Source organism: Micropterus dolomieu, linkage group LG04, assembly GCF_021292245.1.
Source record: "Micropterus dolomieu isolate WLL.071019.BEF.003 ecotype Adirondacks linkage group LG04, ASM2129224v1, whole genome shotgun sequence".
NCBI lineage: Eukaryota > Metazoa > Chordata > Actinopteri > Centrarchiformes > Centrarchidae > Micropterus > Micropterus dolomieu.
In genome coordinates this window covers 24,686,113-24,711,724 of record NC_060153.1, presented here as the reverse complement: position 1 = coordinate 24,711,724, position 25,612 = coordinate 24,686,113, and the positions used below count along the sequence as shown (strand labels likewise).

Here is a 25,612-nt window from a genome sequence, read left to right as displayed (position 1 = left end):
TCATTTCAAAGAAGCAAACAGAAATATATGACTCACATACTTATTAACAGTCACTATCTTGAGATAATATCTGAGTAATTGCCATTCTTTCTTTTTGCTGCATAGCATGGGAGGTAAAATCATTACACACCAGATTTACACTTTGATACCACTGCTTCAATATAATTTATTAAATCTTACTTCCCTTTTGTCCTGAGGGCTGGTAAATATTCTGTTATGATCAACAACTCCTCATAGTTAAGAGCACAGGGGACCACACACACAGTCTACCTAACTCACCATCAGTATGTCGGGGATTGCCTCGAAGAGCTCCACGAGCTTAGTGAAGCCGTAGTAGCTGAGCTTGCACTGACGACCGAAGTGATGGTGGTAGGTGGGGATGAACTTACTGAAGGGCATTCGACAGTGAGGCTGGTGACGAAGAAGGTCCACCACCTCCTTCCCAAACTGCTTAGTGCGCTCCATTTCCTCCACTGTACGCTCTGTAGGGAAATAAGAGGGAATTCAGTGAAATTATTGGCACACTGTAAGGATTGTCAGCATCGATTATCTTATATTTTAGGGGTGTTTTTTTTTTTTCTTTTAGGTATTTTAGTAAGAACACTTTCAAAAATAGACATGGTAATATAGTATGTTTATGAATTAATAAAATGCAAAGTGAATGAAAATAATCCAGCATCCAATTCTAAAAGTCTTTGCACAGGACTGCATATATTGTTATATTTAACAATTATACAAAGGTTTGCTTCAGACAAAGTAAATAGTATTCTTATCATTTCTAACAACATTTTAAATAAGTCTCTTGATAAAGACTACACTGGGAACTGCAATACCAGCAATCTGACCATGTCAATAATGTAAATAATCAGAAACAATATTTGTAATTAAATAGGCAAACATGGCTTCTGAAAGTATAGTGGGTTGTGGCTTGTTGACATAGCTGTGGGGTGCAGTGGACAACCAACAATTCACATTTAGCTTCATCTTCACTTGTAAATAGGTATTTTTAGTTACTGGTTTAAAACGGACCTCTCTTGGGAACAGAGATGACTGTGTCCGTGTCCTGATGTGTAATAGTGATGGTGGTGTCAGGAATCTCGGTCAGCAGGTCCATCAGGTCACATATGCCATAGTCGATCACCCTCCAGTCTCTGGAGAAGCACCTGACACACAAAAGTATAAGAATATCTCACAAAACATCCATAACACAGATGATCCATACTTATTTGCCCGCACACCCCTAGCATTTATCCGAATTAACTTAAAAACATCCTCCAGACGTCATCTACAGCTCCAAGCAATGCTGACTGACCAATGGTATGCCTGCATGAAGTCCTTAATTGCCACTTGTTTACTGGCTTGAAATTTGAGCAGTTTGAGCAAGTCTTGGGTGAAGCGCTTCACTTGAGCACGATGGGTCAGGGTCAGTAAACGTTTGGTACCCATACCCAAGATCTGTAGGTAAAAAAAACAAAAAACAATCAATATATATGTCGAATACAAACAAATGTACAATTAAAAAAGTAATCTGGCAATCATGTGCGACTCAGTAACCTCAATACCTGCAGGACATGTGGCACGGCCTCCAGAAGCTCCAGCAGCTTGGAGTAGCCATAGTCAGAGACGCGGCACTGCTTGGCAAAGTGATGGTGGTATGAGGGTATGAACTTGCTCATGGGCATGATGCAAGAAGGTTGACTCTTCAACAGGTCGATAATCTCACGGCTGAACTGAATGAGCTGTGGATTGCCAACCGGACTCTTGCAGCGCTGAATCCACGGCTCTGCGTGAAAAGAAACATGTTTTTTCAAACTGCTGAAATGGGTATATCTGACAGGTAAAGACAAATCTAAGCAGATACTGTAGAAAATTCACACATTCGAGTTCAAATGTCAAAACAAAGACTAAAGATTTTGTTCCCACCCGAGTTTGGTGCTGGTGGTTTGTTGTGGATCCACTTGATGACTTTGAAACCATTCTGAGCTGTAACTATAGTGATACTGGGAACACAGGTAATGAGGTGCTCCAGAGGAACACCACCCTCCAGTGCCTCATTTCCCAGCTGCAGAGAGCTGAACTTCGCTGCATAGCAGTCTGGGAAACTAAAAGAAAAGATACTACATTATTTACTTCATAATGTTAAAACATGCTTCGTTTGATGAAAACATTTATACGTGAATTAAAGAGCTGGTTGTCACCTTAGTAATGGAAGAGTTCCCTCATGTGACTGCAACAGACTGTGGACCTCGGAGGCTAAGGTGCTCAGCGACATCACAACAAAAGGTATTTTGTAGGAGTCTGGGTCAAAGTCAGCCTCACTAGAGAAATAAAAGTTGAGAACGGTGCTTTGAGAATTAAGGTACACTTAATTCTTCAGGCAAAGGGCAAGTGAGGTACATGACAGGTGAAGATGCGCGGGACCATTATGGAACTTGGGCACTAGCAGATTATAATAAATAAATCATTAAGTCTTTAAAGAATTATCAACAAAACAAGTTTGATGACAAGGGGTATGTAACTCTTAATAGAGGTTTTCATGAAATAAGCAGATTAAATACACTATGTGCATTTTGCATGCAAAATTCTAAGAACCTGAAGTCCTGATGTGTGTAGTGTTGTCTGCAGACAGGTTCATGGTACTCCAGCTCCTCAAAGATCACGGGGCTGCCGCTGGCAGAGCATGAGCCCTCCTGGGAAGATCCCAGTGGACTCTGACGGATTTGGCTGCTGGGCAGAAGGCACACAAGCCTTGAGCCTCCCTGTTCCCGCACTGCCACCACCTCTGGTAACTTGTACAGATCCCCAACGACAATCTTACGTGAATATCTGGAGTGTGGGGGGGGAAAGCATATAGTTTGGCTGCACAAATTATTTTGAAATACATCTCTTATCATTTTGGAATTGCTATACTACAAAGTGAGGACACTTGTAGTGCCAAAACCAAATCTGAAGATCCTCTTTGTCCACCATATTTGTCCCTTTACTGTTTAACTATAAAGTCTACGATGTACCCCTTACAAGATCATTCTCTACTGGCTTAAGTGTGTGTAACAATCTTATTGAATGATGAACTAATGGTTTACCTAAGTCAAGTTGTAACTAGGAGGTCACATGTATTACATTCTAAGGGGAGACAGTTGTAGTCTAGAGCACCATATCTCTTGTCCTTGGCTTTCTAGGTTATCTTCAAGCTGTCATCAGGCAAGCAAAGAGAAAGACAGTATTAACTATTATCAGTTACATGACATGCGTGGTGACCTGGAGGGCAAAAACAACCCCCCCCCCCCAAAAAACACAGAGGTCGCACGCCTCTGGAGCAAGAGGGGGTTAAGTGTCTTGCTCAGGGACACAATGGTGGATGGGTCACAGTGGGGGATTGAAACCGGGTCTCACGCCAAAGGCAGGCATCTTATCCATTGCGCCATCACCACCCCATATAACGATCCATATAACGTTACAGCATCCGCTTCCGCATTTCTACCATTAAAAACCGCCAGGTCCCTGCCACTGCTCAACTGTGGTAATGTTTACTTTCCCCTTCTGGGGAATCCCTGACCTAACACAGCCCAGGCTCGACTCCTCCTCGATTAGTGCATCCGAAAGCACAACCATCCAGCATTTTGGAAACGCAAAAGTAACAAACTCAAAGTAACCGTGCATCACTTGCTTCCTGGTTGGCAGGTAGTAGAAAATGTCTTTTTGCCCTCCAAGAGAGCGTTTTCCTTGGAATGTGACGTCACGTGAAAACTATGAATTGCTGGAGAGGCAGAGGCCTGCGTGTGACATGTGTGTGACCTGCACCTCACATTTATGTGTATGGGTAAAGTTGTTCATGTTTGAAAGCCATGAGTTGGGACAGATCTACTTACTTTTTCTCATAGATTTCAGTGAACTTGAAGAGGGGGAGGCAATTGGCAGGTGCATCCTGAAGAATGCTGATGATCTCTGTGCTGTATAATGAGAAAGCTAAAATTTATCACAACAAACCAAGAACAGTTGAAGAAAATATGTATTCATGAACCCAACTCAACTACACCTGACTCTACCTGAGCATGGCAAGCGATTTGTTGCTGCCTCCAGTGATCAAAGACACCTGAATGCGCTTGCCTCCGATCTTATAACGGTGCAGGCCACTAACGGCACTTATGGCCTGCTGCAAGGACAACATCTGGATTGTGGCCTTCAGCTGATAGTCAGTGTGGGGGCTAAGCTCCACAGTTTTCACCTAGACAAAACAAGTCAGACAAAGAGATGACAAAGAGAGACAGGGGTGAATTTCAGTTGAGACTTTGCTCTTTTAGACTCAGATGTCACGAGGATAAAGGCTATCTATACATTAATAGGTATAACAACATTCGTGAGTAGGCCTTACCCGCCCGTATCGTGAGAAGGTGTCATGTAGCGTCTGCTGCAGGTCCTTGCGGGACATTCTGTAGTCCAGGTTGGCCACCTGGACCTCTGCACCGTCTGAAAAAGGCTCAGGAGAACCTTCAGGATGAGGGGCAGCCAGGAGGGGCGAGGACCGGCTTGACAGACAGGGGGATGCACTCCTTTATGTTGGAGAAGGGGAACACAAATTTAAAATAACTAACATAATATTTATTATTATGAGGGTCTGTAGAATTTGTATGCATCATCATCAGTGTCCTCTGTGAAAAAATAATGTTCTACACCGATTTAGTCACATGACTTATTTAAACCCAACGTCACCTTGATGACCAGGAGCCCTGGGACAGGACAAGAGGACTGAAGCTCCTGTGCAGGTTCAACTTGCTGAAAGCTGAGGGTGTGCTAATCTGGAACTCCCCTGAGCTCCCGTTTCCTTGTTCCACAGTGGATTCAGTCACACTCCGAGGATTGGAGCCCTCTCTTCTACATAACGCACACAAAAAGTGGGTGGGGGTGGAGAGATACGTCTAACAGCAACATCCTTTGCTGTTCAGGGCTTCTAAAAGCTTTCCTTTCCTTTACTGCAGTGTTGCTGGTCATGCTGCTAGATCATCTTTCTGGGAAAGATTTATTTTATGAAAAGGATCCAACAAAAATAATTGACTGGCTAGAAAATGACAACAGGAGATTTACCACCTAACTAGCTTACATTTAGCTTAAAGCTAGCACTTGCACAACAAAAGACAAAAGTATGTGAGTTTTTATCTAGTTATTAATCATATGACATCCCTCTTCAGTCTAATGTCCCCCATTCCCTGTGTGTACCTCCTCCTGTACATGGATTCTCCAGTGAGACCAGGCTTGGACAGCTGCTCCAGGGCTCCTGTCTCACCATTACTGTGGGGGGACGGGGAAGAGGAAACTGCACGCCCTTTCTCCAAGTGGTGGAAGCCCATTTTGGGCTTACCCTCCAAACTAGCCAGCTCCTGGATCAGACAGAGGCAGCATATATTAATACTATAGATGTTGACTGGCTGGATACTGTTGATGAGTTTGTTTGCGTGTATGAGTGTGTGCACATCAAGCTCAATAGAAAAAGTCATGGAAGGGCATTTACTTATGTTTAACTAGGGATGGGCATTTTTAATCAACTAGCTAAATGGAAAACAGCAGTAGCCAACGTTGAATTAAGTGCATCATAGGTCTGTTGAAGATACTGACTTTCAAAATTTGTTGAACTTGAATGTGTTATACACAATGCGAGCTGCTCTGATTAAACATGGAAAGAATGCTGAGAAGCTCAAGGCCAAGCTGAAAACCGCCAACAGGACTGCCATTGTGACAGTTGCAGAAACAGCTATACAATAGATTTGTGATTGTGATTATGTATTAAATGGACAGATTTTGTGTACCCATAACACACAGCTGATGACATAGCAATGAAAATCATGAACTAGACCCGCAATGAAAAGTACATTATTCCCATAGTGCGATCTGCACAGAAATCTGTATGTTACTTTATATTCTTTGCGTTTAGATTTATCTGACACTTTTATCCAAAGCGACTTATAATTGCTATATATTTCAGAGATTGCACACCTCTGGAGAAACTAGGGGTTAAGTGTCTTGCTCAGGGACACATTGGTGGATGTGTCACAGTGGGGAATTGAACCCAGGTCACTCACACCAAAAGGCACATATCTTTTCCACTGATCCATCAGCACCCTCTCTTTTACTGCACAGCTACAGAGAAAGCTTAAATGTCCATCCCTAGTTTCAGCCCATCTATACAATAATACATTTAAGGAACATTTTTCTCCAGGCTTCCGCACTGGCCTTTTGGGTTACAATAAAAGAAAGAAAGACACACCAAGTCAGTCATTCTAGCTACCAGAGGTCAGTTTTTAATCATTGTGGAAAACTGCATGGGCCAAATTCAGCCACAAAGTAGAGGCAGGGAGCAGACTTTGGCTGAAATGGCTACTCACACAGGAGTATATCAGCATTGATATACTGGACAAAACATAAATCAGAAAAGAAAGCACAAAAGCTATTCATGCATTAAAATAACGAATGAACATGCAGGACAATAGGGGGTACATGAAGGACTAATCACAACTAATACATGCTACATGCTAGCACAAGCAGACTTATGAAGCTTAGCGAGCAGCCACAAGTTGTTAGTCAAGCAACAATTAGGACACTGGGGGGAGAGAAGCTAGTGTGATTTACATAGCAGCCCAGACAAGGACAGAGGGCAATGGAGGTTAAGGGGAAGCAGGCACCGACGAGTCTGCTGACCTGATGGGGATTAGCTGGAGCACCACCGGGAGGCCCACTGCACCCCCTCCTGGGGCTGTAGGGCCTTTCAGGCACTGAGCCGGAGGTGTGGCACGGGCGGGTTGCTCGCCGTGGCCTCCTGGGTGACCTGGGCTTCTCCAGGGGCAGAAAGGAGGAGGAGGATATGGATGGGGGAGGGACGAACACTGACTCCTGGGTTTGATAGGTCTGGGGCAGAGTCTGAGGCAAGTGATGAGGCAGAGACTGAAGCTCAGGCTCACGACTTGCATCGTCTCTGGGCCACGGGGAGAAGGAGAGGCTGATTCGGTGGCCAAACACATCCTCATTTTCCATTCGCTTGCGGGCACGTGTAGCTGCCTCAGGGCTGCCAAAACGGAGGACCGCTGTGCCCTGGGACACGCCCAGCACCTTGCCACCACAGTTGTCTGACAGGCGCCGGAGCCTGAGCTTCACAGCGTTCCGCAGGCTCTTGTCACAGTTGACAGGGAGGTTGTGCACATAGAGGAGGTTGAAACTCGGCTGAGGGAGGGGAATAAGAGACAGCGCGCCTGTCTGGTTTGTATAATTTACACTTAAAAATTAAAGCAGTAGTCTTCCTTATAGTTGAAAAACAGAGTGGTATAGGTTGCGTAAATAATCATTATGATCAAATACACATTCCAACTGCCTCACTCTCTGCCCTCTTCGTAAGGCCACATAAAAAAGGAAATTCTCCTTGGTTACCAGCACATACTTACCTTATTTAATAGATTAAATCAAAGCATTTTAAGTCTCAATGAAGCATTTGTGGGGCCTACCTGTGCTTTGACAAGCATACGTGGTGGCAGATCCGCTGTGATCTCCTGAAAGGCCACGTGGCAGTGGGCGTGCTGCAGTAGGGCTGAAGATGTATGGCTGCCATGGACTAGGATTACCTGGAAACCATGGCGATGACGTAGGTCACTCAGCTCACTTGCAAAGTTCACATCCGCTGTAAATGAAAAACAACACTTATCACAAAATCCTTTGTAGTACTCAGACTATAGTTGGTTATAGTGAATCTGAGCTGAACTCACAGGATACTAGTACAACAGTTGCAGGTGCAGTGTGGGTCTCAGCAAAGCGTCGTAGGCTCTGGCGTAGTTTGTCATCTGCAGCATTCTTCGCTGTGGCGTTGATATGTGCAACGGTAACCTGATGAAGCACAATTATGTATATATAGCTTAAGACTTCTTCCATTTTGGTGAATTTTCTTTTGCAGTCTTTTAGTGGGGAATTACATGACATGTTCACGTCATTTCATGGAAGTTAATGTCTGACATGGAAATACATTACATACAGGACCAACTCCAACATCTGCAATACCGTAACCATGAAAATAAAATAAATTAATGTTGGTACCTGGCAGTTGTTGAGCTCTTGGATGACAGCTTTACTCTCTTTGCTGATATCACAGACACAAATGAATTCTGCTTCGCGGTGGCCCTGGAAGAAACGGCTGCGAATACGCTGGACCACAGCTCCAGCAGAGCGACCACTGGGAACGCTGCAGTTCTCAATGTCCCAGAAGACACCCACCGGAGGGATATTCTCAGGACCACTGTTCTCTGGAGAGCCTAGCAGAGTTAGCAAACAATCTTTCTGAAACACACTTAACATTTTTAAAGCATCTTAACCTCTTCAAGTTAAGTTCCTTAGTGTTGCAGTTTATTTACATGGGAGAACATTTTCATTCCCCTTCACTCAAATCAAGATCCTCAAGACCAATCTGACATTTAACTAAAATGTATATATGTAGGAATTCCAAACCGTATTATGGAGTCTACTAACCATACTTCTGTCCAGTCTTGCCAAGGCTGGTTGATGACATGAGCATCATGCTATCAGATGAGGTGCCACAGCCATTACAAATGGGGATAGGGATAGGAGCAGTCTGGGGAACAGGAACATTGGGCCACACCTTGTCCGACTCTAATGCCAGACCCTTCATAGGCTGCAAATAAGTACAAATCAATACAGTGTGTCTGGGAAAAAACAAACAGCAAGCAATACTAATGCATCATATAAAACAAATACAAAACCAGTCTCAGTGTACGAGAGTACACTGAGGTCATCCATGCACATAGAATGAAGTTACCAACAGTGATTAAAGTTCCCTAAAGTGATCTTCGTGGCACACAAATACAAAAGAAAGGTTCTACCAACCTTCAACAGGCACTCCTGGCAGTAGTGTGCCCCCTTCACACAAACCGTGCGTTCTACATTTAGGTGCATAGGATTAGAGCAGAAGTGTGCTGAGGTGGTTGTAGTGGTGATGGTGGTGGTGGTTGGGTGATCACCGAGTGTGCTTCTCTGGGATCTTCTGGCTGATGGGCAGCAGTCCACACCACAGGTGTAGTAGCCAGAAGAGGCCAGGCAAGAGCCATGCAAGTGAGCAGGTAGAGTGGAAACACAAGGGAGAGAGGAAGCCAGAGGTGTTGAGGAGGGAAACAGGCTTGGTTGACTGCATGGAAGAGGTACAGATTGGTAGGTGGGGAGAAGCCCTGAGCAGCAGGAGGTGTAGGGGTGTGATGAAATAGGCTGAGAGGTAGCGACAGAAGAGAGCAGCTGAGGTTTGTAACCAAGACTGCGTGAAGGATCAAGAGCGTCACCTCCACTTCCATAGCACAGCTTATGTTTATACTGATGAACAGATGAAGCTACAGAGCAAGGGCCAGGCATGCCAATACTGCTGCTGCTGATGGGTGCTCCCAGAGAGGCTGGGGCCATATAGAGCGAGACAACACCAGCAATGCTGCTACTGCTACCAACAACACCTCCACCACGTAATAACCCATAGCCGTCTGTGCTGCAATATTCACAGTGAGTGCAAATGCTTACTTTGGGGCTAGCCCCCTCTTGTTGCTGCTGCTGTGGTGGCTGTTGTTGGGAGTCTTGTGTAAGCTGAGGAGGAGGCAAGCAGGGAGAAGACAAAGGGAGAGGGGCCAGAGAGAAGGGCTGGGATGATTGGGAAGAGGAAGTATGGTGCGGAGGAGGAGGGGGGACATCTTTCAGTTCCAGCACAGCCTTTCTGCTGTCCATGTAATTGTTCTGCAAAATAAAAAAGACCGGCAGATTATTTTACACCAAGTAACAAAGTTAGGTGGATTATTGTTTATTATGGAAACCTGTTTAACCCTTGTGCAGAAGTGATACAACACCTAAGTAACCTGAATGGGTGTACAACAGTTTTAACAGCATGCAGGAGATAAGTGCACTGACCAGTATTAAACAAGTGTGATATGGCAACTCCAAATATAAAAAAAAAAAAAATAAGGGTATTGTACTCTCACTGCACACTTTAAAGTGGTGAAAAGCTGAATTTAAAGTCCAACCTGCTGCTGTGTGACAGATTCAACATCATACCTATGGCCTAATATGCCACCTGCACTCCATTTAACTGTATCATCATGTAGGTGACATGTAAGTGCCGAAAGGACTCACTGTGTTCAGCTTACAATCATTTTGTAGCTATGCATTCCGGTTACTTTTAGCTGGTAGTCAACAATTACTGTTAAAATAATGTATAATGTTAAATATGAGATAATAAAATTAAGATTGTTGCCCAGAATTGGATTTCCTCCACTTTCTCCTATGGATACTCCGACTGTTTAAAGATAAATACCTACTTCTTTATCTGTGTGGTGAATTGAGGTTGTCTCATTGGTGGAAAAGCAGTCTTTGAGTTTCCATAGCAGGGTTGAGGCCTCTGTTTTGGGGTGACTGAGCCATGGCAAGGGTCTAGAGCTACATATGGAGCTCTCCTTTCCCAGTCCTTCCATCATACCCAGAGGGGTCTTTCACCATACTTTCGTCTCTCCTCTCTCTCATGCTTTCCTATAAGAGAGGAAACGAAAGTTAAAAGTTTTACAATAGTTAGTTGCGTTTACAGCACCTCAATAACCCCGTGCGTAGGCATTTCCAAGACACCAAACTTGTGTGTTAAGTGCTTACCGACTAACAAAAGGGGGCAGGTCTGTGTGCAGAACATTACACGCTTGGCAAGTTTGGACTTCTTATCTGAAGCTAACTAGCGTCACAGTTGTGTTTTACCAACACGAATCAAGTAAAACAATCCACGTTAAATTAGCCACAATCTAGCTCACGTTAATGCCGTTTCTCTGCATTTACCGTTATTTATGCCTGAATTAGCTAAGACAGACTGCTACCTGAAATTAGCTAATTAAACGATAGCATTAAGTTAACTGTTTGCCTGAAGCTAACCTTAGATTTTAGCTAACAACAGGCACCATTAGTTAGCCTGTTTAACCGACACACAGCCTACTGCCCCCACACGCCACCGTCCATTGTCCTTACGGTAAAATCTGTAACGTTAGTGTTTGATATTGGCGAGGCATTTCCAGAATAGTGGGTTATTTAGCTACCTGCGAAAGTCTCGTCCTCAAAGGACTCTTCCCCCTATCTGTCTCCTTAGAAACCCGCACCTTTTTGTAACCTAATTTTGCCTGAAACCACGCGCAACTGTCGCAAAATGTTATTGTTTACTCTGGTGAACGACAAACGTGACAACGCACCAGACTGGCACGTTTATATTACAATTACATGCATTTGTGTTTTAAATTAGCGCTAGTTGCAATAATTTTATGTTGGTCTAAAAATGTTTAAGTGGATCATGCATTTTATCAATGATATTGGGGATTAACGTTAATAAAGTTTTCTAATCTATTTATGTCATGTGTTCATTGCAGATGGGCACACTTACAGTTTAATGTTAAAATAACTCAGCTACAGCTCTCAGTCGCTTTACTGAATTACATTCTTCTGCATTTTTTTGGATAAAAAAAAAAAAATTCGGTCCTTCTTTTAGCTACTTTACTGTATTTTAGAGGGAAACATTGCACTTTAAAATCCACTACATTTATTTGACTGATCAATAGGCTCATACTTTACAGACATAGAAACACAAACATAGTTTGGTCATATTAAAATATGATTTGTTATAGATTAAACCATTCAACAGTATATTGGACATTTAAATGCTGGATACGTATTAATACATTATTAATAATAATACAGTAATATAATAGTAGCCTACTGAGCTATTGTACTCATTTTGCAGAATGTATGTACTCACCTGTGAGTATTTTTACATTACATTTTCTGGCTGAATACTTACCTGAATACTTCTTCCTCCATTGAATAAAATTACTACCCAAAAACATAAAAACTGTTAATAACTCATTAGAGAAAAGTCACTCAAAATGAAAGGCTATCATATAGGCTAATTGACTCTAATAGCAGCCTGGCAGGTGCAGTAAAAGCCCCGATAGCGCCCTCTGGGGGCAGGTAGTCGCCCCCCCCCCTGCCTGTGATGTCTGGGAAACAGTAACGGGACAGCAGGTTCAGTCAGTCAGTCCCAGTTGTGAATGGAGATCTGTGCAAACAATGACGGTAGATTTTCTTTCATTAATTTAAACGTCAGACGCAGTTCGCTGTTGGCTAATTGAAAAGAGACGGACTCTCCCATCAATTAGACAACACCGGCTTATTGTTCCCGTCCGTCATGGCGATTGCCCACGTAGCCACCGAGTATGTTTTTTCCGACTTTCTGCTGAAGGACCCCACGGAGGCGAAGTACAAAGGGGTGCGTCTGGAGCTGGCGGTGGACAAAATAGTTACGTTTCTAGCGGTGGGACTGCCTCTGTTTCTCATCTCACTCGCCTTTGCTCAAGAGGTGTCTGTGGGTGAGTTGTTGAATTTGTGCGCCTTCATCATCTGAGGTTAAACCCCCTTTGAGTTTCACCATGTAGAATAATGCATGGGCGGGTCGATGGACATCCTGAGCTTCCTTGTCTCTCTCTCCCTTTGTTAGTGTTGTAGCAAATTTGTTTCAGTTACACCGCCCTTACATGAAGCGGTGGATGAAGCAATGTGATATTTATGCATGTAGGGGAGTTACATTTAGCAAATGGCCAGAAAGAGAGAGGTGTAAATACAGGAGAAGGTGTGGTTTAAGTCTCCACCCTTCTGCTCATCTCACGCCAGGACCGCAAGGCAGGCTTCGACATACTGACAGAGACGTCTGTAATCATGTGGATAAGCTGGTGCAATATGGGCTTTTGGATTGCTCACACAAATCAATGTATGTTCACGACCCCCTTTTCAGTGTAAAAATAAAATATCTCCAGCTCCATCAGCAGTTTAACAAGTCTACATAATCTTCTTTGGTCATAATGCCCACAGTCTGTTGTTATCATTATCTGCTAGGACTGCCAGTCCTGCTTGAGATCCCAGATAGGATGTAGGCTATCCATTACACTGTAAGCCTTGAGAGAACTTTTACTGTGCTGCTATGACTGAAAGACATAAATGAATTCTATTGTTATCACACACAATACAAATGAAGTGAATGCACATTATAGACAAAATCTCACATAGATTTTTCCTTATTAGATATATGGCACTCACAAAGGAGGCGATGCAAGAGAGAGTGTTACTTATATGTAGGCCTTTTTCACAACAGACTGTTTGACTTGTCATAACAGGAGAAGCAGTTACTAACATTAACAATGTCTCTGTTCTGTTCAAGTGTCCCACTAAGCCTCTACAGTATACAGTGTGCCATATAACTAAAGCAGCTGAATAGAATCCACCGATTATTCATTTTATTATTCACACTTATTGACAGATTCACACAGTTCAGACTTCTGTGCATTATTAGTGAATCATTAAAATAACTCAACTAATCAAAGTGTTTCAATAGAAACTAAGTAGAAAAGATCTCAAGTTAAGCAAACTATGATTGTTTTTAATAATGATGGTAACACTAAAATAAGCCAATGCACTCTATAAAGACATGTCACAGCTGGTCGTGTGTATCGAAGAGATGCATTCTTTAAATGATAGCAGTGCTCATGTTTTAAATAAATACTATGGTATTTGACATAATAAAAGTGGCTGAAAATATATATTGCAAACGTGATGTGACTTTTCCATCTATAGTCAAATAATTGAGCATTTTGTGTTGGACATTTGTATTTGCATGCAAAACTTCTAAAAGTTGCGGTTGATAGAATTAGCTTCCCTACCATTATGTGAAACCCCATTGCTTCACGCTACAAGCGCTATAAGTTGACTTACTTTATATAACTGGTACTATTGTGACTAATGCTATAATTGATTGGCGGACTATGTCATAGATGGAATAGAGAATTCTGTGGTGAGAATATGCTGAGTTTGTTTAAAAAGCACCAGTAATAAAAATATGACAGCCCCTGTTCTGCCAGAAGATTACTGTCTGTTGACTATGTGGGTCATTTGTGAATTGTACATGGCTGATTGAACTTCCCCACTGTACACCCACCATAATAGGGGATGGCATAATTAGTGACACAAAGTATGCTGAAGATCAAGCCATGAGTGCAGAGGAGGGGGGGTTGACAGTTGTTTGTTTCTCTTTGCTGAATCACCAAAGTGCCTGTCAGCTCTGACTGTTTCTTAACTTCTCTCATCCAGGTACCCAGATCAGCTGCTTCGCTCCCACTAACTTCTCTTGGAGACAGGCCGCATATGTGGACTCATTTTGTTGGGCAGCAGTACAGCAACAAGCTGACAGTTCACCACTATGGCTGCACAAGGTACTAAAGCCACCCCTCCCCAACATGCACTGCCAGTGAGAATCATCAGTTCTGACAGTGTGATTGTGTTGGCATTGGGATGTTTGTTTTTCCCAGTCCAAATAATGTTAAGTCAAGTTTGGGGTAATTAAGCATCTTTTCAATTTTCAGCTACATTGACCATTTTATTCTTTAATGTAATTTTATTAGTCCCTTGACCAACGAGAGAGGCTTGAAACTGACTACACATTTCTGACACAGCTTCATAAAGTTAAATGCATGCTTTCTAAGGTTAGTCATACTAACGTCTGATGCAATTTTTTTCTGTTCTGTTTTCTCTCTTTCTGTGATTCAGTTCTTCCCATACATCCTGCTCTTACTGGCCATCCTCTTGTACATCCCGGCCTTGTTCTGGCGTTTCACTGCAGCTCCGCACCTCTCCTCTGACCTCAACTTCATCATGGAGGAGCTGGACCGCTTTTATAATCGTGCCATCAGACTGGCCAAGAATCTAGCATCCTTAGATGGCAAAGGTGCACCTGAAGACACCACAAGGTAATATCAGCAAACAGTTTCCAATGCGCACATTCAGCATATATGGAGCAACACTAGCATTCATTTGGAGTCGTGTTTCTGGCCATTAGACAAATCTCCAATATTTACTCTCCTCCTGACTCTGCTTTGGTCTCCACAAACTCCAGAAATAGGCTATCTGTTCTTTAGCTGGTAAATGCTCTAATATGTTCACCAGCTAGTTGCTAACTTTGTCTGCTATTTGGTGCTGGGCAGGTTTGAAAACAGCAGGCTGTTGCATCTGAAAATGACACTGATGAGAATGTTCCTTCTTTGGTGCCACCCCAGTGGCAATGTTGCTGAAATGTGATGGTACAAAATCTACTCAAAAGGGCTTTGATTTGGATTATTATTAGATCACTGAGGCCAGTGAATGACTTAAAAACATGGACGGACTGGGAGTAAAAGTAAAAGTTTCATTTAGAATAGACCAACAGGTCTTGGGAGAAGGGGGGTTTGGCCTGTGTTGCTCAAGATTCTGCCAACTTTTTCATTGTTAGTAAAAAAGTATAGGCTAAGGAAGGTGGCCCACTGGCCTGTAGGTTGGCCGGTAATTGTCCCGGTATTCTAGATAGCCAGACTGCCACTGCTTAAAAAGTTTAATGAGACATGTTGTGTTTGTAGTCGTAAATAATATCAGACTGAGTTTATGGTAAATCAGCACTGAATAAGCTTAGGGGGATATTTTGGTCATGTAAGATGATCCTGATGTGGTAGGGAACTTTATTTATTGCTCACTATTCAGCTAAATACTATTACATATCCTAAACATAGAGGTCTTTTCACCTTGTGCTAAATGCCCATGTGCCTTTTTCAGCAGCAGTGCCTTGGACCTGACAGAGGGTTGCTTCAAATACCCTTTAGTGGAGCAGTATCTGAAGACCAAGCGCTTCTCTCGCTGCCTTGTGGTCAAGTACCTTGCATGCCGGGGCCTGACTCTGCTGATCCTCCTGCTGGCCTGCCTCTACCTTGGCTACTACATCCGACTGGCCTCTCTCACGGATGAGTTTCCCTGTGACCTGCGTACGGGGATGCTGAAGAATGACAGCATGGTGCCGTCTGCTGTCCAGTGTAAGCTCGTGGCAGTGGGTGTCTTCAGGCTGCTCAGCTACATCAACTTGGGGGTGTATGTGCTTCTTGCTCCCCTGGTGGTGTACGCTGCTCTGGGACCAGCTCGCCAGAGCTCCGGCTTCCTCCGGCCTTATGAGATGCTGCCGGGCTTTGGTGCTTTGGGTGTGGTCACACCCTTTTACAACGACCTCAGCATCTATCTATTGTTCCTGCAGGAGAACCTGAGCGAACTCAAATCGTTTAAGTGTCTGCAGGTGGGTCCCAGCACAGATACTGTGGTTAAGTATGCCACCTGTGTTTGCTGTTGTTTTTGCTTTTAAAAAATGCATAACATGTCTTATTTACAGGTGCTTGAGTTGTTGCAAGAGGCTGGTGATGAGGGGTTTGACACCATGTGCCTACTGCGCACTCTGGGTCAGGTGAAGACCGATGTGTTAGACAGTAAGAAGACGTGCTCACGCAAGAACAACGAAGAAACAACTAAAGCCGAAGAATGATTCCTCTGAGGTAAGGAAGAACATTTAGTCTTCTGGCTGTGTAACAAGTGAGATGAACTGATAATGTGGTGGATTTAACCTTGAAATTGTTTTATTTTTATTTAGATCTCTCTACTTTGTTTCTGAATGATTGACCTGATGAGGAATCGCCCTGCTCTGGCGGAAAAGAAGAACTGGGAGAAAAACCTGTGCTCTTATCTTTATCTGAATTTCTGGTGGTATAATCTATAGCAAAAACAGAGGAGGCCTATACTCATTGACAGGCTGTAGTTTGACCAACAGACATTTTACCTCTCCGATGCCTCAATTTTTATAAATGTTAAAACTCCAAGGACATGTGTCTCAGGTCTGGAGTGATCTGCTGCTGACCGCTGACCTTGTTTTAGTTCTTTCTGAAATGAAATTCCTGTTTCTATTTTTTTCTATGCTAAATGCTACTTTTCTCAGGATCTTATATGCATTCCAGTCATAATGTATAAGATAAGCCATGTTGCTTGGACTGAATTCTGTACAGAGCCGACTTCCTGCCCTTAATTTTAGAGTGAGAGAAGTTTCTGAACACAGCGTTTAGATGTATTTGTAGTTGAGGTGGGAGGAAGAAGATGTAGTGATTGATGAAAGTTTGTCCATCCAAAGTAATCATAGAATAAACATGAATTGTTAGGTATTATAAGAACCACTGGACTAGCCTTGTCTTGACTGTCAAGCATGTGATTATTTGTGCTTAAATGTGCTGTTAACAACAGGTGGAATACTGTATGTGCATGCTGAAAGTATAACAAGACCCTGGGTTGTCCAAACTGACAAACAGATTGCAGCTCTGCAGTGTGCGTGAAAGATGAATGACTATTCTTTGGGGGGAATAAAATGTCAGTATTAATTATTGCCAGAGCTAAAGCCCTTATACAATTATAGAATGTTGTTCTCAATGATTTCAATAAGGAGTCTTTCATTTCATTACCAAATATAATACTTAACATTAATATATGATATCCTTCATGTAAGTACCACATAATAACAGTACATTCATAAACCTTTCATGGGGATCATGAAATGGACTTTGAACATTGAAGCAGCATATGAAAAACAATAAATGCATGTTGTTTTTTTTGCAAGGAATGTATAACCTAATTGGCCTACTAACAATCATGCATTCCAGTATTTCACCCTTATTGTTCCAGTTGTTCCCCATTGTTTTTATTCAATCATCAGTCATTGCCAATATTTTTTTAAATTACCTTCTAAAATGATAACAGAAGTAAAAAACAAAAGTATACTTTTAACTTCCACAGTCTTGCATGAAAACGTCGGAGGACTCACAGACATTACTGCTTTGTTGTTATTGCACCATTGCAGGACAACAGGTGGCGACAGGACCAACGTAAGTTCACTTCAGAGCTCAGTGCTGTCAGTTAGGAGTCCCGCCTCCCGTGGCTACAAGTTCGTTGAACGATATTATTGGATAATATTTTAAAAACGTCATCGCTATCGTCCAATGGCGTCTGAGAACCGAAGCTTCGTTTGTATTTGGTTGGTGAGTCGAGCACCGTCCTAAGGTAACGGGAGATTAGTTTGTGCAATCAGAATACGTTTGTTGCACAAATCCGGAACATTTAGTCTTACTTCGAACTACATGCCGTTAGATATAGCATGTTTTAATCGTACCCTTATATGCAGGTGAGTCTGCCTAGTTTGTTATTTTCACTGTGTTGGGTTAATATTCTGGCTAAGTCGCTTAGCTAGCTAACGTTATATTAGCTTAACATTTGCTAAAAAGCTTGGCCATTGGATATTCACCTTACGACGCCGCTTTAAGAAGTAGCTAACGCGTTCAGTTCCCAACTGAACTTTTTCATTATTGATAAAAAAATAAATGCGAAAACAGATTTTTCTTTTCTCAGTCTTAGTATACCCTGACAAAATGCATAGCGCTGTTACGTTAGACTAACGCTAGCTAACATAGTTTAACTTAGCATTCGCTAATATTAACCGTAACAGTTGAATGGTAAAGCATGTTTGTGTTCTTATGACAGGTAAGGACAGCGTTAAAAGCTGTAACGTCACTGTGTTTCACTTTACAGGTCTCCCATCCCCATCATCCTGACACAAAGCAGCAAACATGCTAGAGCCAACAACACGGAAGTTTGCATCCCTAGAAGAGGAGCTGGGTTTCTGGAAGGAGCAGGCTGGGAGACATCAACAAAGGTAACGTTACGGCAAAATTAGGCAAACACTGCTGCTTTAGTGGGTAACTTCAATAGCAATCACACATTATATCTATACACATGTTATACAACATGGCCAGTGAGTTATTTTTGGTAGTGAACATTGTTTTGTCGTCAGGGCTGATGAGGCTCAGGAGGAGCTGCAGGAGTTTCAGCAGATGAGTCGAGACTATGAAGCAGAACTGGAAACCGAGCTGAAGCATTGTGAAGGTCGAAACAAAGAGCTGCTTTTAGACAACAACCGACTCCGCATGGAACTGGAAAGCATAAAGGTATAGCACCTTGATTATAAACAGGCCTTGGTACAGTGCTGTGATGTTACTGTTCCTTCTCTCAGACAGTGAAATGGAGACACACCCGCATACACAGGCAGGCTCTAGTCCAACCCAAATTCAGCATGTCACTGCCACTAGGAAAACTGTTGCCTAGCTATAAGGCAGCTGACTGCTATTTTTGTTCAGTGGTCCATGGGGAAGAGGTAATTAATGGCAGAAGTGAATGAAGGATTGCGCTAAAAAACCCTGATTCCTCAAAGGTTGTTGGAGCTAGCTGTCTCTCGGTTGTTGGGGACGAGGAGGAGAAAGAACATTCGAAGGGATTTTTTTGTCTTGACTAATGTCTAAAAAAATTACACAGGTCCTCTTATTCAAATATGCTGGCAGCTGCATTGGTTAATCTGTCAAGACACTACAAAGCTGGCATTGCCAGTGTCGGTTATTATGATGTCTGTGTGCTGTTTGCAGGAGAAATTCGAGGCACAGCATTCTGATGCTTTTAGGCACATCTCAACCCTGGAGGAAGAACTGGCAGAAACCAAAGCAATGAGAGATCACCTGCAGAAATACATCAGGGAGCTAGAGCAGTCCAATGATGACTTGGAGAGAACCAAAAGGTAAGAAGTCTTCTGTCATTATCTTGCTAGTGGGCTTCATCATTAAATTACAAATCTCAGACTTTAGTCCACATAGAGTTACACTGCAGCACACAAAGCTGACATGCACAATAAGCCCAGTATTAACTTTTATTGGCCCACCCATCCTTCTTGTGCCAGGGCTACCATCATGTCTCTGGAGGACTTTGAGCAGCGAATGAACCACGTCATCGAGAGGAATGCCTTTCTTGAAAGTGAGCTGGATGAGAAAGAGAACCTGCTTGAATCTGTTCAGAGGCTCAAGGATGAAGCCAGAGGTATATGCACAAACATGCACTCACTGTAGCCTCTCAAGGTCAAGAGAACTACCTGATTTCTCTACAAACTGACACTCGTGCTTAAATCAGTGAATTTTGATATCTGGATTCATTCTTCAAATCCTGTGTATAATCATGTATGGTTTATCATGTGTGTGTAATCTAATGTGTAATTGTATTCTAGTATATTTGTGCTGCCAGAGCTCATTATTATCATTAGGACTTTAAGGTCTCTGTCTGTGAATATATTTGACAATTTTAAATTGTCTTTTACTCTTCCCAGACAGCCACTGTTTCTCACTTATTTTCACATTGGTGTGAAAATGAACTTTCATAAAGCTGAAACTTAGTGTAGTAATCAATCATATACTAGTTGACACTAGTTAACTGTCAGTCGCCACTCTGCTGACTGAGCACGTTGAATTGGTAGCAGAGGCAGTCAGTGACGAGAGCTGACTGCCTTTGTTTTTGTCTCTGCTTTCACTTTCTTCGTCCAACGCAAAGGTTGACAGGCTGGCAACGTCAGGGCATAGAAATATAGATTAGATATTTTCTGTTTGTGCAAGTGCAGAGTGTTCCTGTCTGCCGTCTGTAGGCTGTACACTGAGTTATGCTCAAGTGGATGTTTACCAGTACAGTTGATCTTTGTGTGTGCTAGGCCTTTGACGTTGGCTTGGTGTTACAGGACACTTGCATTATGGTTTGGTGGGAATGCAGTTTTTAGATCAGATCATGTATGCTCTTGATTACAACAAAGATGACATGACTTCATGAATCACCTATTTTAAGTTGTTTCAAGTCTCTGCACTGAATTTTTGTATCATTATATGGAACGTATGGAAACCGATGTTGTAGCTCAAACGTGTCAGACAGTATCTCTGTGTGTCCTATTTGTGTCAGACCTTCGCCAGGAGCTGGCTGTACGTCAGAAGGAAAGACGGCCGTCCAGCAGCCTGGGCAAAGACACAGATCGATCGGATCTGCCATGCCCCATAGCTGGTAACCCGTCCATCCCTGTCACACCCTCCAAACCTATCAGCTCATTTTCCACGCCCCCCGTTTCCAGTATCCGACGAGGTACATAGAAAAACTTTGACTGCAGTAATACCTAGATACCAGCTTCATATTGCTGTGTGTTTACCGGCTCATATCTGTTTTGTCTTAGGTGATGGTCTAACGGGGACTCCCCTCACGACGTCTGCTAGAATATCTGCACTCAACATTGTAGGGGAGCTGCTGAGAAAAGTTGGAGTAAGAGATTTTAAAATGATACCACTACAGTATCCAGTGAATACATGCTTTACAGAACTGTGTTAACACTGAATACAATTGCTACAAGTTGGGGTTTTCCATGTATGAGCTGACAATTATTATTATTATTATTTTTTTTAATATCCCTGCCAGAATCTGGAGTCAAAGTTGGCCTCCTGTCGAGACTTTGTGTACGATACATCTGTCAGCAGACCAGCACTTCCGGCTGGCCCTTGTAGTCCTTCTCGTTTAGAGGGAGGCCCCGAGGTCCAAGCTACTAGCATGAGCCCACCTCCTCAGTACGACAGGTGAGGGGGAACAGCAGCACAGTCTGAAGTGTAACGTCTCTTGTGGTCAGTTTGTCTGGTTAAGGACTATCTTACATAGTTACAAGCTAATTTTAGATCACAAGCTTTACTTTAATAGTGTATAATCAAACACAGTTCTGTTCTCTATGTACAGTGGGGAGAACAAGTATTTGATACACTGCTGATTTTGCAGGTTTTCCTACTTACAAAGCATGTAGAGGTCTGTAATTTTTATTATAGGTTATCAACTGTGAGAGACGGAATCTAAAACAAAAATCCAGAAAATCACATTGTATGATTTTTAAATAATTAATTTGCATTTTATTGCATGACATAAGTATTTGATCACCTACCAACCAGTAAGAATTCTGTCTCTCACAGACCTGTTAGTTCTTCTTTAAGAAGCCCTCCTGTTCTCCACTCATTACCTGTATAAAAGACACCTGTCCATACACTCAAATAGACTCCAACCTCTCCACAAGACCAGAGAGCTGTGTAAGGACATCGGGGATAAAATTGTAAGGCTGGGATGGGCTACAGGACAATAGGCAAGCAGCTTGGTGAGGCAACAACTGTTGGTGCAATTATTAGAAAATGGAAGAAGTTCAAGATGACGGTCAATCTCCCTCGATCTGAGGCTCCATGCAAGATCTCACCTCGTGGATCCTCAATGATCATGAGGAAGGTGAGGGATCAGCCCAGAACTACACGGCAGGACCTGGTCAATGGCCTGAAGAGAGCTGGGACCACAGTCTCAAAGAAAACCATTAGTAACATATTACGCCGTCATGGATTAAAATCCTGCAGTGCACGCAAGGTCCCCCTGCTCAAGCCAGCGCATGTCTAGGCCCGTCTGAAGTTTGCCAATGACCATCTGGTTGATCCAGAGGAGGAATGGGAGAAGGTCATGTGGTCTGATGAGACAAAAATAGAGCTTTATGGTCTAAACTCCACTTGCTGTGTTTGGAGGAAGAAGAAAGATGAGTACAACCCCAAGAATACCATCCCAACCGTGAAGCATGGAGGTAGAAACATCATTCTTTGGGGATGCTTTTCTGCAAAGGGGACAGGGCGACTGCACCGTATTGAGGGGAGGATGAATGGGGCCATGTATCGCGAGATCTTTGCCAACAACCTCCTTCCCTCAGTAAGAGCATTGAAGATGGGACGTGGCTGGGTCTTCCAGCATGACAACGACCCGAAACACACAGCCAGGGCAACTAAGGAATGGCTCCGTAAGAAGCATCTCAAGGTCCTGGAGTGGCCTAGCCAGTCTCCAGACCTGAACCCAATAGAAACCTGAAGGATCTGGAGAAGGTCTGTATGGAGGAGTGGGCCAAAATCCCTGCTGCAGTTTGTGCACATCTGGTCAAGAACTATTGTAAACAAAGGTTTCTGTACCAAATATTAAGTTCTGCTTTTTTGATGTATCAAATACTTATGTCATGCAATAAAATGCAAATTAATTATTTAAAAATCATACAATATGATTTTCTGGATTTCTCTCACAGTTGAAGTGTTCCTATGATAAAAATTACAGACCTCTACATGCTTTATAAGTAGGAAAACCTGCAAAATCAGCAGTGTATCAAATACTTGTTCTCCCCAGTGTAGGTTTAGTCATGCAGGTGCAGATATACAACCCACTGTGCCTTCTTTTATTCCTCAGATTTACTGTGTGCGAATGTCAGGTAATTGAATTGAGATTTATGGTAATTTTCAACCTGGGTCTGTGTTTATTTTGCTGGAGGCTGCATTTCTGCATTATCATCAACAGTGGCAGCGAGTGCAAACTTCTGAAAACTTGAACACAGTTATGAAAATAAGTACCAGGTTCAGAAATACAGTTAATTTTCCTTCTGATATGTAAAGTAAGGCATGTTTACAGTAACATGCTGTTAACCTGTTTGAACAAAATTTAATTATTGAATCCTTGAGCATCCGGCCTTCTGCAACATATGCCGCTCTGCTGTTGATTCCACGAAGTGAACGCGGTCCACTTGATCTTTGTCCTTATTTTTATACACAGCTTTGTTTAAATATAATTATTTAAATTATCATTGTACTTTTATGTCTGTAAAGCCAACAGACATTGGGAATAAGAGTATCCAACTTTTTCATCTCAGGTTTGCTCATGAGTGTTTGTGCGACGTCTTGTCTTGCAGTTTAGTGAAGCGGTTAGAGTTTGGACCAGCTCCTCCGAGAGGCGTCTCCCAGGGCGCCCAGTCTCCACAGGCAGGGGTCAAGATTCTGCTATGAAAGGAAAAAGAAGGCAAACCATCTTCAATAACCTGACACCGAACCTCCTGTTCCCTCTCCCTCCTTAAACTGCAGCAGCAATGGGACTTTGAACTGGGCTGTATCCCTTTGGCGCCACTTGCCCTGCTGAACTATTTGAACAAGAAGGCCATTCTCTTTGCCCCACATATTCAGCGCATGGACTTCTGCTGCCTCAGGCTAGTATCACACCATATCTCATAGGAATCAGCGCTACAGCTTGTGTAAATTCAAGGATTGAAGAACCTTCTTGTCACCCCATATCTTCTGCTGTATCGTTGATGCTGTGGTAGGCAGCATGTAAAAAAATCCTTGTCTGCCATTTTGGCTAATTTGCTTTCGGCAGTGGATCAAGCAGAACTGGGGCTGTTGAAACATTACTGCTCCCAGAAAACGCATGTCCACCCACCCCCCCCACCCCTAATGTGTGCCTGCACTTGTCCATTATGAAGTAAGGACCCAAATAAGAGCCAGTTATATTAACAGCTACAGGATGTGACCCTGATATAGGGACCAAGTACAAACCAAACCTTTGAAAAACTGATCAAACATAAAAGTAACTGGTTAGGTGTTTTTTTTTTTTTTTTCCTGTTTTAATCTAATATGAAAAATGGTTAAACCTCGTTGATAATTTGAATAACCTAATTGTCTGTTTTTGTTCTTTTATTATTTGAACCATGGGCTTGAATAATGTAGTACTGAAAAACACCGGCATGAATAAATCTCAGTTTTTGAGGAGCTAGATATTGTAAAAGATGGTTAGAATAGGATTTCAAAGCTGAGCCCCACAGTATTTTGTCTAAAAGAGACTCAATATTTTCCACTGCTGCAAAAACTTCCCAGTTGAGAATGAATAAGTTGCTGCCAGGAATTTGTGTTTTAACCATTGCTGCCTTCCTCACTGGTAATACTTCTTTTAGTTTGCTGGCCTTGCTTTGCTGTAATGGTTAAAATAAATCAAATGGTTTAACTATTCCTCGTGCTGCCAGGCTCCTAGAAATGCTTTTCTTCAGGCCGGTTTAATTTCACCTGGTATTCGGTTTGACCCTGGTCCTTCCTATCACCTCCTTCCTTCCACTGCACAGATTTTTTATTTTTTTTGCAGACTACTAATTTTCTGGTATGCAAGGCTTATGAATGTGAAGTATATGGATAGGTCTTCTGCCTGAGAGAGAAGATATCCGTTTGTCATGCTGCAGATTACCAATTACTTTTATACAGATTTTAGTTGCCTGTAGAAGTTAGACTGGCACATGTTCACTACTGAATGTATAGTTATAATTCCCTAATAGGCTCGAGACCTCCTGTCTGCCATCAAGGGTTATATGGTGGGCAAATGGGGATAAATACAAAGCAATAATAGATTTTAACAGGTCAAAGATAAGCACATTTCATATTATATTTGTGTAGGTATATAGAGACTATGTTTAAAAACCCTTTTCCTGCCTTTTAGTAAGAGATATTGTGAGTGGGGAAATAGAGTGGTTTTAATGTGACGTCTGTGCTTTTCCCTGAAATGTTTCTGGTTAATCTTGAGTTGTCAGTACTGATATCCGGCAGCTCATTAAGGAGATAATACAGTACATATCTTAACATAGAGTTCATACAGCGGTGTGGCCTGACTGTAGGAATTCATTTGTGGTTCATACATGAAAGAAGCGGATTTCCTGCTCCTCGCTGTTTAACCTTCCTTGAACTAACACAAGCTACGACCACTGTGTACTGGGTGTTTGTATGCAGCACGTCTGCCACTGCTTCTGTATTTGGACTTTAAACTGTTATGTGCCTGAGGTACTATACCCAACTTTTATCCTGTTGGTTTCCAGCTGTTTTTCTATTGAATTGAACAGATGAGAATAACGCTCTGTTGTGAGGACCCAATTTGATCTTTTGAAGTTGCTGACCAAGACAGAAACATTAAAAGGAGAAAATCAAAA

At 42.6% G+C, this 25,612-nt stretch overlaps 3 protein-coding genes across 11 annotated transcripts in view; 2 read left to right on the top strand and 1 right to left on the bottom strand.

Annotated features, from left to right (window-relative positions):
* Window positions 1-11,201, bottom strand: part of LOC123969338 (meiosis regulator and mRNA stability factor 1) — a 30,112-nt gene extending 18,911 nt beyond the window's left edge. For 2 of the 5 annotated variants that reach the window (XM_046046625.1, XM_046046626.1), the window contains exons 1-17: window positions 8,875-9,543; window positions 8,500-8,662; window positions 8,071-8,285; window positions 7,746-7,863; window positions 7,488-7,660; window positions 5,215-5,375; window positions 4,711-4,872; window positions 4,373-4,550; window positions 4,047-4,225; window positions 3,870-3,950; window positions 2,593-2,826; window positions 2,199-2,318; window positions 1,924-2,102; window positions 1,563-1,783; window positions 1,313-1,455; window positions 1,030-1,163; window positions 280-482 (exon numbers count right to left, since the gene is read on the bottom strand). In XM_046046625.1, coding sequence (XP_045902581.1) covers window positions 280-482; window positions 1,030-1,163; window positions 1,313-1,455; window positions 1,563-1,783; window positions 1,924-2,102; window positions 2,199-2,318; window positions 2,593-2,826; window positions 3,870-3,950; window positions 4,047-4,225; window positions 4,373-4,550; window positions 4,711-4,872; window positions 5,215-5,375; window positions 7,488-7,660; window positions 7,746-7,863; window positions 8,071-8,285; window positions 8,500-8,662; window positions 8,875-9,438 — 3,228 coding nt within the window. In that variant the 5' untranslated portion in view covers window positions 9,439-9,543. Of the gene's footprint in view, window positions 1-279; window positions 483-1,029; window positions 1,164-1,312; window positions 1,456-1,562; window positions 1,784-1,923; window positions 2,103-2,198; window positions 2,319-2,592; window positions 2,827-3,869; window positions 3,951-4,046; window positions 4,226-4,372; window positions 4,551-4,710; window positions 4,873-5,214; window positions 5,376-6,690; window positions 7,210-7,487; window positions 7,661-7,745; window positions 7,864-8,070; window positions 8,286-8,499; window positions 8,663-8,874; window positions 9,760-10,337; window positions 10,546-10,662; window positions 10,902-11,093 lie in introns of those variants that run through there. The other 3 variants (XM_046046629.1, XM_046046628.1, XM_046046627.1) reach the window with 3 other exon arrangements.
* Window positions 11,202-12,044: 843 nt separating this feature from the next.
* Window positions 12,045-17,590, top strand: LOC123969340 (pannexin-1-like). Of its 2 annotated transcripts, none has more exons than XM_046046631.1 (6): window positions 12,045-12,413; window positions 14,185-14,306; window positions 14,641-14,840; window positions 15,679-16,183; window positions 16,277-16,436; window positions 16,532-17,590. In XM_046046631.1, exons 1-5 carry the CDS (start codon window positions 12,233-12,235, stop codon window positions 16,424-16,426), a joined length of 1,158 nt encoding a protein of 385 aa, XP_045902587.1. In that variant the 5' UTR covers window positions 12,045-12,232; the 3' UTR covers window positions 16,427-16,436; window positions 16,532-17,590. The 2 variants fall into 2 exon arrangements, with proteins under 2 accessions (XP_045902587.1, XP_045902586.1); XM_046046630.1 differs by having other exon boundaries at window positions 15,676-16,183.
* A 102-nt stretch (window positions 17,591-17,692) lies between these two features.
* Window positions 17,693-25,612, top strand: LOC123969341 (nuclear distribution protein nudE homolog 1-like). Of its 4 annotated transcripts, none has more exons than XM_046046632.1 (9): window positions 17,693-17,807; window positions 18,508-18,631; window positions 18,770-18,923; window positions 19,395-19,543; window positions 19,703-19,839; window positions 20,740-20,916; window positions 21,005-21,090; window positions 21,244-21,398; window positions 23,564-25,612. In XM_046046632.1, exons 2-9 carry the CDS (start codon window positions 18,546-18,548, stop codon window positions 23,655-23,657), a joined length of 1,038 nt encoding a protein of 345 aa, XP_045902588.1. In that variant the 5' UTR covers window positions 17,693-17,807; window positions 18,508-18,545; the 3' UTR covers window positions 23,658-25,612. The 4 variants fall into 4 exon arrangements, with proteins under 4 accessions (XP_045902588.1, XP_045902593.1, XP_045902592.1 ...); XM_046046637.1 differs by lacking the exon at window positions 17,693-17,807 and adding an exon at window positions 17,874-17,982; XM_046046636.1 differs by lacking the exon at window positions 17,693-17,807 and adding an exon at window positions 17,964-18,096 and having other exon boundaries at window positions 18,503-18,631.

Bases quoted from the DNA above. Each gene is read 5' to 3' on its own strand.
- LOC123969340 (XM_046046630.1), top strand. From the start codon at position 12,233: ATGGCGATTGCCCACGTAGCCACCGAGTATGTTTTTTCCGACTTTCTG. The intron at 12,414-14,184 runs GTGAGTTGTTGA...TCTCTCATCCAG, and splicing joins TGCTCAAGAGGTGTCTGTGG to GTACCCAGATCAGCTGCTTC. The intron at 14,307-14,640 runs GTACTAAAGCCA...TCTGTGATTCAG, and splicing joins CACCACTATGGCTGCACAAG to TTCTTCCCATACATCCTGCT.
- LOC123969341 (XM_046046632.1), top strand. From the start codon at position 18,546: ATGCTAGAGCCAACAACACGGAAGTTTGCATCCCTAGAAGAGGAGCTG. The intron at 18,632-18,769 runs GTAACGTTACGG...TTTTGTCGTCAG, and splicing joins GCTGGGAGACATCAACAAAG to GGCTGATGAGGCTCAGGAGG. The intron at 19,544-19,702 runs GTAAGAAGTCTT...TTCTTGTGCCAG, and splicing joins GACTTGGAGAGAACCAAAAG to GGCTACCATCATGTCTCTGG.